Raw genomic sequence first — 11,320 nt, 5'->3', positions numbered from 1 at the left:
CCAAACTGCAGGAGGCAGTGGAAGACAGGAGTGCCTGGCGTGCTCTGGTCCATGGGGTCACGAAGAGTCGGACACGACTAAACGACTAAACAACAACAACAAAGCATTTAGAAGGCAGCCTCATATTACCAGAGGTCTAGTGTGCTTCCTGGGGCAGAACATAGACAGGAAGATGAAGGCAAATCACTGCCCCACTTATAGGAGCAGAGGAAGCTGCCTTACAGACTCAGACCAGCGATTTATCTAGTTCAGTATTGTCTGCACTGACTAGCAGCAGCCTGTTTGGGGTTTCAGGCATGTCTCTCTCAGCCCTACCTTGAAATGCCAGGGATTGAGCCTTGGACCTTTTGCACTTAAAGCAGAGGCTCTCCCACAGAGCTATGCCCCTTCCCTGAAACTGGTGCAACAATTGGGCCTGATGCCCTCATGCAATGGTGGCAGAGCCAGCTTTGAATTCTGTGGATGCCCCAGCAATGAGGCTTGGGTGGCTGCTGCAGGCAAGAATCCACTAGTGGCACTTAACGCCTGCCTGCATGTTCAGTCGGTGACTCCTGCATTGCTGGAGGCAGGCAGAGGCCAGCAGGGCTGAGCCCCACCAAATCAAGCACATCCCACAAGTCGTGTATGGCGCACATCAGGGATTGATAAAATTATTGGTTTCGCTGCTTGCCTTAGATTGCCAAAATAGGACTGTTGTCAAGCAACTGGTGCTCTGCTAGTTACATTGTGTTGACTTAATGTGGACAACACAAACACAGATTGCCACTAGAGGTCAGTATGCTTCCAGTTAACCGCTTGCATCTGCCCAGTTATTTTTGGGGTTGAGGGTGGGAGGGAATAAGTGATTGTAACTACTGTGATTTTCAAAAGGTCAGCAGGGAAATTAAAATTAAAGTGAAGTCAAATTAAAGAGAAAGGTGAAGTCAGACACCCCACTATTTCTTTAAAGTTGAATCCTACAAGATACAAATATTCTGAAGGATTTTAGTGAGGCATCTGGGCATGTTAGTTCTTCCAGATTTCATTCCACTGAGGGGTTATATTAGAAAGGCTACCTCTTGACTCGTTTCATACGGCTAAACATATGGGGTTTTTTTGGGGGGGTTGTTTTGAGGATCACTATCATTGAGAATCCTGCTCACAAAGACAGATGACACCAAATGCTGCAGGTGGCCGATTGCTTCATTTGCCAATTCTGGGTATTCTTTACCATCTGAAATCCAAAACTGGTACTGTTAGTTGCTGAAATTGCACTTTAAGGTTGAGAGCTTAAGGAATTGTTCTGCAACTCATATCTTAATTTCAGCCACCCTATGTCCATAATGGATGATGCAGTATATATATAACCTGCCGCATGAATGTGCAAATAAATCCTTTGTTTTCCTTGGAGGCAACAGAAGGTTGATTAGGCTCCTATGAAAGTTTACTTCCATTAAGCCCCCTGGGAAAGAACCATTTGTTCTGAGGAAAATAGCCAAACACTGTTGTTTGACACATTTCCGAAAGGCACGTCCCTAGGCTCATTCTCTTAGTCCCTGAAATGTGATAAAAACCTTAAGAACTTTGGAGCCAGCTAATTACAGCTAATTAGAAAAAGCGGGTGACATTTGCTAACAGAAGAAAGTCCAGAAGCTCTCGCTGACAGCCAATTTCCCAAGCTAAGAACGTATCAGCCCAATGTTCTCTCTTTCCAGCCGTAATTTGACCATCACCATCTGCAGAAGTAATAGAGAGAAAGGGTTGGCATCTGGGAACATAACAGATAATGAATGGAGAGGGAGAATATTTGTACATTAACAGGGATGGTGCATCAAGGGATGGGTTAGGTTGTCTGTCAGCTGCAATCTTCAGATCGAGATCAGAGGACTTCTTAAGATCCATGACTTGAAATCAATTTTAATGAGTGTGATGTTACTATGCTCCAAAGGCATTTGAAATTTAAGGAGGAACCTGAATTTCTGTTGCATAGAAAGCCAAAACTCATAAGGAAATATAACAGACTCTTTGGAACACTACAACGCTTTAGGAAGAAGAATTAAAGCTTTCTTAGGCAGTATCTTGTTTTGTTCTAGACGACAGATGGAAGTAGCCTGAAGGGACTCAAGCAGAAACATCCCATTAGTCCCTAGACATTCAGTTCCAGTATTGTCTATTTGTGAAGCAAGTTTTAAATTACTTACTGCACTAAACAAAAAAGTTTGGGGAAGGCTGAAGCTCATGGCACCATATTGCCTCATCTTCCTCCCTTTTTCTTTTCCTCGGTTCTTCGTTCCATAGCTCAAAGTTCCTCAGCTGTTCCATTGTCCAAGCAGAAATTCTAGCACAGCTTTCTCCAACCACTGTGCAGACCAGAACTGATGAAAGTTGTTGTTCAATATGTCTGGAGGGCACCAGGTCTGGGGAGGCTGTTCAGTCCTATCATTGTCCAAAGGAATACTTGGTCCTGAAAAGATTATACCTTTTCTACAAGATTTGCGAAGCACTTTGAAGTCAAAATTGCTTGGAACCATGCTAAACGATGCCCAAATTAGTTCAGGCCTGTTGGACAGCTGTGGAGCACTGCCAAGTTGCAGACTGTGGATGTTGTTGCAGCCTAGCGATGTGAGCAAGAGGCTTGTAGTGGTGAAGCTGTTTAAATCTAGTAAGAGGTGCTTGATGGGATGGATCGAGGGAGTGGTTAATGCCTCATTATGGGAGGAAGTTTTCCCTGCCACTTTGAAAGCGGTGGTGATACAGCCCCTCTTGAAGTGGTCCTCCCTAGAGGAAGCAGGTTATCTAAACCAGAGTTTCAGTACCAAAACAGCCTTAGTCACCTTGATTGAAGACCTTCTCACAAATCCTCCCCACTAGGTGTTGTGTTTCTACTGAAAATCCTAGTGATTATATTTAACTTTGCATCTCTATGTCTAAATTAGCACGAGGCCATGGAGAGGCAATGAGATCCTCCCTCGCTGCTGCTGCCACTCTGGGCAAGCTCTGGCTCATCCTCCTCCCCAAGCTCAGTGGCGGCAGCACTGGCAGATCAAATTAGAAGCTTTCATAATTCCGGGAATATGCCTGGAAAATCAGGGCACTTGGAGGGGATGTTCTGATACTGAATCAGACTAGTGGTCCCGCTAGTTTAGAGTTGCCTACACTTTCTGGGACGTGGGTGGCGCTGTGGTCTAAACCACAGAGCCTAGGGCTTGCCGATCAGAAGGTCGGCAGTTCAAATCCCCACAACGGGGTAGGCTCCCGTTGCTCAGTCCTGGCTCCTGCCAACCTAGCAATTTGAAAGCAAGTCAAAGTGCAAGTAGATAAATAGGTACCACTCTGGCGGGAAGGTAACCGGCGTTTCCGTGCGCTGCTCTGGTTAGCCAGAAGCGGCTTAGTCACGCTGGCCACATGACCCGGAAGCTGTACACCGGCTCCCTCGGCTAATAAAGCAAGATGACTCTCCAGAGCTGCAGGCAGGGGACATTCCCAGCCCTGCCCAAGGGTGCTAGGGATTGAACCTGGGATCTGCTCTGCCACTGTGCTACTCCCTTAAAGGGCCTGGAAAGCAGGTGCCATTCAAAGTTGTATACAACGCTGGTCTAATTGGATAAATAGTCTGATATGTTGCAAGGCAGCTTCCTAAACTCTCTTTTTTTAAAAAAAGTTCATCAGGGCTTATTCCACTCCAAGCCAAGCTTTGTTTTATAATCTAGTAGTTCTTACTATTTTAAGATACTTGGGAAGTTACAGGAACAGGCTGTTAAGTGTCCCTAGAGGAGAGGAGATGGGTTATTGTTAACATTCCTCCGTATTGCTTAAGGCCTCTCTTGTGAAAGAAAAAGTAGAACCGCCAGGCAGGGTTAGTCTCCAGAAGTTTTGAGACAGACAGGCTGACGACTGCTCCTCCTGGTTCTAAATTGCCTTCTTCTCCCGGAGGAGGAATGTTTTCTTCACTGCTAGTTGCCATGTAGGTTGAGCATTTCTCCCAACATGAAGGTAAGGCAATCATTGAGCCAATTTCTGCAGATGAAACCAAGTCTAATGTAATATTCATTTATGCAAGGCATATGGATGAAGAACTACCAGGGTGTAAGGGCGGGGGGGGGGGAGTGTCGATGGGGACATGGTGAGTTGCAATAACTGGAATTTTTAAATTCAGCCCTATGACTTTGACAGCTGCTTGCCTTTGATTTGGATGCAATCCTAACCCCATTTACCTGGGATTTAGCTTCCTTGCAGTCAATACAAGTTGCTTCTGAGTAGGCATGGTTAGGCTTATGCTGTTATACTTGGAAAATCAGGCCAAATGTGAGCCGAACAATAATTCCAGTCTCCCCTTCCTTCTCTTTAGGCCCTTGGAACATTTGTTCTGGTGGCAATTGTGGCCTCCTTTCCTGCTTTTTCAAGGTGAGCGGTTCTTTGGCACTTTGAAAAGGGATGAGCATATATATTCAGCATGTATTTTCCTCTGTTCATCGGTAGGACTTGAGTAGCTAGTTAGCTTCAGCTGTGCAGTATAAGTTTAGGATTGAGAGTGATCTTTCCTTCTTCTTATCTAGGTTGCCAACTTTTCTCTCTCTCTCTGGTAGGGCTCCTGTGCTTTTAATAGCTGCATGATAGGCAGAAATTCAGCTGGTAAAAAGGTAAAGGTAAAGGCACCCCTTAACCATTAGGTCCAGCCGTGACCGACTCTGGGGTTGCGGCGCTCATCTCGTGTTATTGGCCGAGGGAGCCGGCGTACAGCTTCCAGGTCATGTGGCCAGCATGACAAAGTCACTTCTGGTGAACCAGAGCAGCGCACGGAAACGCCGTTTACCTTCCCGCTTGGAGTGGTACCTATTTATCTACTTGCACTTTGACGTGCTTTCGAACTGCTAGGTTGGCAGGAGCTGGGACCGAGCAACGGGAGCTCACCCCGTCGCAGGGATTCAAACCGCCGACCTTCTGATCAGCAAGCCCTAGGCTCTGTGGTTTAACCCACAGCGCCACCTGTGGATAAACAGATAGACAAATGCTATTGCAAGGGAGGGGGGAATCACAAACTGAATTCCTGCTTTTTATGCAATTGTTAGAGGTAGAAGACGGCTGCACAAAAATCAGAAACTGAAACTTATGATTTCCACCACCCTGCAGGAGCTCTATTGGGGGGAGGGGAGAGAACCCCACAGCTATTGCATGTGCAATCTCCATATGAGATTTTTCATATTACGATAGAACCATAGAGTTGGATGAGACCTTGGAGACCATATAGCTGGATCTTCTCTCTCCAGCATCCCTAACAGATGACATCCATACTTATGCCACTTTAACAGTCATGGCTCCCTCCAAATAATCCTGGGGACAACAGTTTTTAAGGGTGCTAAGAGTTGTTAGGAGACCTACAATTCCCTGCAAACAAACCACAGTTCCCAAGGTCATTTGGCGGAAGCCGTGACTGTAAAAGCAGTACAAGTGGTACCACTTCAGTTTCTTCAGAGTAAACATGTTTTGATACTTGCTGCACATTTCCAGGAAGCGCTGCTGTACTTTTGTAAAAACAATTGCTGGTGAAGCTGCAGCAACCACTGGCTGTTCCGCACTTCCATATGATCTGCTACATAAAAAGCATGGCCTTGTGCAGTAACAGAAAGGGGAAGAGCTATGGCCAGGCAGGCAGAGAACTGGAGCAGCCCAGCAGCAAGGGAAGAAGAGCAAATGGCTTTTCTCAATACAGTCTTATAGTGAGGATAGCAATCTTCCTGCACCTCCATCAATTCTCTGTTGTCCATAGAAGGTTCTCCTCCAAATCACTGCCTTCCCACACTTTCTCCTATATCAGTCTGGATCTTCTCTTACCAGGGATACTCCAAAAGGAGAGGGAATGAGAAAATCTGGACTGAGGAAGGAGAAAGTGTGGGAAGGCAGTGATTTGGAGGAGAACGTCCTACGGACAAGGAAGAATTGATGGAGGCACAGGAAGCTTCCTATTGTCATCATATGATCATATGCATGAGCTCCTCGTCAGCAAGATGTGCAGCCCAATCTTAACCACATTTACTCAGAACTTTCTCCCAAGGGAATGATCACAGGGCAGTAGCAACACAGGGTTGCAGCCAATGCTACTCCTGCTCAGAGTAGTCCCACTGATGTTAATGGACATGATTAACTTAGGTTTGTTACCTGGATCTGCCCTGAGTAGGACTGGCTACAACTCATAGTTGGAAGGGGCAGTGCTGAACAGGATGATTGAGATGTAGCTTGATCCAGGCCATCCACTAACTTTGGGATTCCTCGAGATTACTTTGTTATGGAGGAAGTCAACAACTTTTCAAAACAGATAACTGCAAGATCAAATGGGAATTTTTCCGAGACCTTCCTGCAGATCCTTGTGATTGAACCTGGGACCTTCTGCATGTTCTTTACCATTGGCCTATGGTGCTTCTCCCAATGTTGAAACCTTGACAGTATTTTTCTTTCTCCCCGTATAAAATCCAGGGCTTCTCCAGTCGATTGCAGCTGGAATCCATTTGGTCCTTGGTCAGAATGTGATGGCTGTACTAAGACTCAGGTACAGTATTATAAATGTGTGCCATTTGTATGCTACTCGGGTAGTAATAATAATAACAACAGCAATCTGGTTGCCATTATTTTGTTACCCAATATTTTGAGGATCATATGTTTATTAATAATCATGATTATTAATTGGATTATAGAGGTAATTTGTTGATTTTAAGTGATGGTTATGAATGAAGATCTAGGACAGGAATGGTCAGCCTTATGTGATGCACTTAGTTCTTTTATTAATACTCCAATATCTACCAACCAGAACCAGGTGCAAATAACATATACCATATACCAGTACTTAAAATTTTAATGACACATATACACACACATGGTGCTTTGAAGTACATTCTAAACCCTAAGAGATTTATTTTTAGCACCAGAATAGAACTGAGCTCAACCCTTTCATGGGAAATCCTTTTAGCTTTCCTTCATTTCAGCAGTCTCAGATGGGGAAGTCATGTTGTTATTACTGTTAAACGACTAAAAAATTGGAAACCCTGGCCAATCTACTACAGATCTCCCAAAGATCTACCAGTAGATTGCCCACCCTTGGTCTAGGGCACAATCGTTTGGGAAGTTCGCGTGCTCAAGTGCCTTGGAATGCGTTAACTGCACAGCAACACTGCTGAGCTTCTGCGCAGCCTGTTCTTTCAAAAGGGTTTGCACAGGAGAACTTCCAAGAGGATTGTGCCCTAGATAAGGGGTTCCCAAACTGTGGTCTTCAGACCAGCAGGTGACCTACAATGTATCTGTGGATTTGTGGTTGAAGATTGGAGTTGGCATATCCATCATATTCAATTGGTGTTTGATTGTCTTTTTGTTGTTTCTTTTATTCCTTATATTGTATTTCATGGCAATATGAAATCCACAATTACACCTTAAGTTGCAATACAATATATAACCCGGGGGGGGGGGGACCCAATAAAAATACACTTAGTATCGTACTAGCACAACACATTAAATTGCTACATTGGGCAGAAAAACCATTACAGGGTCCAGCAAGTGGTCTGTGAAGAGAAAGTTTGGGAACTGCTGCCCTAGATCTTCATCTGCAACCATTGCTTAAAGTCATCTTAGACCAGGCATCCCCAAACTGCGACCCTCCAGATGTTTTGGCCTACAACTCCCATGATCCCTAGCTAACAGGACCAGTGGTCGGGGAAGATGGGAATTGTAGTCCAAAACATCTGGAGGGCCGAAGTTTGGGGATGCCTGTCTTAGACAATCACTACAGGTGCATCCAGAAGTCCTGTTTATGAGCATTCATTCATTTAACTTGGGAAGGCTAAATGATGATGATGCTGGCCATTTGAACATTCATTTTGATTTGTTTGCAGGAAAGTTAGACAACACTATGTGAAGGATAGCTTGGTAGAGCATGAGACTCTTTAATCTCAGGGTCGTGGGTTCGAGCCCCATGTTGGGCAAAGAGATTCATGCATTGCAGGGGGTTGGATTTGATGACCCTTGTGGCCTCTTTTAGATCTATGATCCTATGATTGTGGCAGAGCAAGTGTTACCCCACACTTTCCAGTGCATCTTCCCCTACAAGGCCTCTCTAACTGTGCAAGGTTAATTTGTCAGTACAGTGGTACCTCGGTTTTTGAACGCCTCTGTAGTTGAACGTTTCAGAACTTGAACGCCAAAAACCCGGAAGTAAATGCCTCAGTTTTTGAACGCGCTTCAGAAGTCAAACAGGAAACACGGCTTCCATTTTGAGTTCTCCATTTTGAGGCTTCCGTTTTGAGGCTTCCGCTTTCAGTTTTCGGTTTTCCAACATGTCGGAACTCGAATGGACTTCCGGAACGGATTACATTCAAAAACTGAGATACCACAGTATATGACTGATTCCCACCTGAAACACCCTATATTTCACACCTCAATCTTATTTATCTTTACTCATAAGTAAATCCTACTGAGTTAAGTGGGACCACATGTGCATAGGATTGGTGCCTCACAGGGCAATCCTATGCGTGCCTATGCAGGCACAAGTCCCATTGTGCTCAATGGAGCTTACTCCCAAGGTATAGGATTGCAACCTCAGCTAGCTAAACTAAACTACTTTAGCTTTCCTATATAGATTAATTTCCTGGCATCTGAGTTCTCTAGCGGAGGATATATAAATCCAGGAACAGACAGCCTATAAACCAAACCGCTGTTTTTCATTTGCTGCTGATGTGGCCAAATAGATCCGCCTGTTTTCCCCGCAACAATAACTCTCAAATTAAAATGCAAATTATTTCCATGTTTATATTCTTCGCTGGTTACTTTTACAAGATTCATTGCCTGAGTAGCTGAAATGTTTCTCAATTAAGGCAGCGCTGGTGAACAATCCAAGTTTTCTTACCAGATTATTAGTTAATTTTCTCTTTAAGCAAACTCCCACACCATAAATGGTGAACATGTGGTCTAGCAATACAGAGTTTTTGGCCTTCAGTAACCAACGCAGGGAAACTTAATAAGATTTTCTGCTTGAGTGACAATTTGAAACTGGGTCTCTCGTATCCAAATACAACACTTTTGAATATCCGGCAATATAAAACACACATGGGTAGGGTTGCCAACTTTTAAACCAGGTTCTACTCCTATGCCTTATAACAGCAGCTTGTTCTGCAGACAGGTGCACATGTGATGTTGCCAGTGACACAATTAGGACTGCACTTTGGGGATGAAGTTCATGACCCTACATCTGACCACTGAGAGCGGCAGATGATGGAGATGGTGGCAAAAAGGCCCAGCATTGACCTTCCTGCCTCCCCAGGAAATTTGTGACATTCCCCTTTCTTCAAAGGGCACAAATTCAGAGCTAACATATCATCTGCCTTGCTCCTAAGAGCACTACTGGAACCTACTTCTAGCCTAAAGGATTGTTTTTGGATTTAGATTCGCAGACGGACCGTAGCAGTTTATGGGCAGTTTGGAGGACAGCCATGTCCAGGAAGTTCCTTTGAAACCTGTCCTTGTGTTCCTACAAGAGGGTGCCCAACAGAAGATGGGTGTGGCAATCGTTTTAGATGTTCGTCGGGTACGTTCCTTCAAGAATCCAACTGACCTGTTCATTGTCCTTTCCAACTCTATAATTCTATGATTTTATTATTGTTCCACAGCAGAAGCCGATGGGACCAAAAAGAGGGAGATATGGGAATGCAAGTGTAACTCTTTATTATGATTTCTATTATTTATATATATATATATAAACACAGGGACCCAGGTGGCGCTGTGGTTAAACCACTGATCCTAGGGCTTGCTGATCAGAAGGTCAAATCCCTGTGACGGGGTGAGCTCCCGTTGCTTGGTCCCAGCTCCTGCCAACCTAGCAGTTCTAAAGCACGTCAAAGTGCAAGTAGATAAATAGGAACCGCTACAGCGGGAAGGTAAACGGCGTTTCCATGTGCTGCTCTGGTTTGCCAGAAGCGGCTTTGTCATGCTGGCCACATGACCTGGAACCTGTACGCCGGCTCCCTCGGCCAATAATGCGAGATGAGCGTGCAACCCCAGAGTCGGTCACGACTGGACCTAATGGTCAGGGGTCCCTTTACCTTTTATATATATAAACACACACACACACACACACACACACACACAGAGAGAGAGAGAGAGAGAGAGAGAGAGAGAGAGAGAGAGAGAGAGAGTTAGTTCTTTATGCAGGGTCTCTAGAGGGACTCACAGTAAATGACTTATACAGTGGTAAATAACAGAACTCTCAGGCATCAGATAACAGCACATAAATATTGTTGCCTGCACCCCAATCTCTGAGCTTTGAGAGACCCCAGGAGTTCCAGTGCTTACCCAGGGTACAGTTTCCTTGAAATGAAGGTCAATGGAGACTTGATGTCTTTAGGATATGGAGTTTTATTTACACATATATACAACCTGAGGATAGGATGGAAGGGCTTACTACGCTCCAATGGACCTTGCTTGCCCATGAGGTTTCCAGAGAAGCCCCTAAAGGAGAAGCCAAGGAGATTTGCCTTGTCACAAAGGACAAATAACTAACCCAGAAACTTAGTGGGAGGCGGGGGCTGGCTTTCAGTCCCAAACACCAAACCAAGGCAACCCATTTCACAGAAAGAAAATTCCAAGACGCTTGGAGAAACATGTCCATCCGCAAAGCTACCAAAAATGGCAAAAATCTGTTGATCCATTCCCAAACATAAAACAAAAAGGAAAGAAAGAGGACATCTGAAGGCTGAAGCTTTACTTTCCGCTCAGCCCAGCATTGTTCAAGGTCAAAGAAAAGAAAAACCCAACAAAATGTAAAATAAAGAAAGAAAACCAGGAGAGGACCGGGGCCTCCATAAGTACCAAGTGAGTTGTTTGGGGGCATTGTGGTAGTGAGAGCCATGTAGGGGTCCCCACCTTTCTATGAGGGAGGAGGAATCTCAGAAGAATCAGTTTCTGTTCTCTAGATGGGTGCAAGAGTTTCTTCATCGTTCCTATGTTACCTGTATTTATGGCCACAGGGCAGTGCATTAGCAAATCCTTGGTGTGCAATGGAGATCACGACTGTGAGGAAGATGGCGCTGATGAGGACCGATGCGATGAGATCAAGATGGTGTGTGAAAACACCAAGCCACCTTTGAAGCCGCCTCCTAATGTAGAGCTTACAGGAGCAGGGTGAGTTCTTTGTCGTTCTTATTCATTTTGATGCAACGATGATTGGTTATTTAAGAGAAACAAAAACATTTAGCTTCTACGTACATAGGGCAAAGCATTTATTTAGTTCCAGGTCTTCAAAGCATCAGTTGTCTCGTGGCCATATGAAGTGAGAAGATTATCTTTTCATGAGCATTGTAGCTAC

The 11,320-nt window shown here is 44.7% G+C and overlaps 1 protein-coding gene across 1 annotated transcript in view; it reads left to right on the top strand.

Annotated features, from left to right (window-relative positions):
* The first annotated feature begins 3,707 nt into the window (after positions 1–3,707).
* The window catches only part of C7 (complement C7), a 31,765-nt gene continuing 24,152 nt past the window's right edge, over positions 3,708–11,320 (top strand). Inside the window, exons 1-5 of the mRNA XM_035100474.3 lie at positions 3,708–3,972; positions 4,328–4,383; positions 6,451–6,523; positions 9,403–9,544; positions 10,983–11,136. Coding sequence (XP_034956365.3) covers positions 3,967–3,972; positions 4,328–4,383; positions 6,451–6,523; positions 9,403–9,544; positions 10,983–11,136 — 431 coding nt within the window. The 5' untranslated portion in view covers positions 3,708–3,966. The remainder of the gene's footprint in view (positions 3,973–4,327; positions 4,384–6,450; positions 6,524–9,402; positions 9,545–10,982; positions 11,137–11,320) is intronic.

This window comes from Zootoca vivipara, chromosome 10, assembly GCF_965207765.1.
Source record: "Zootoca vivipara chromosome 10, rZooViv2.hap1.1, whole genome shotgun sequence".
Taxonomy (NCBI): domain Eukaryota; kingdom Metazoa; phylum Chordata; class Lepidosauria; order Squamata; family Lacertidae; genus Zootoca; species Zootoca vivipara.
This window is presented reverse-complemented; position numbering and strand designations above follow the sequence as displayed.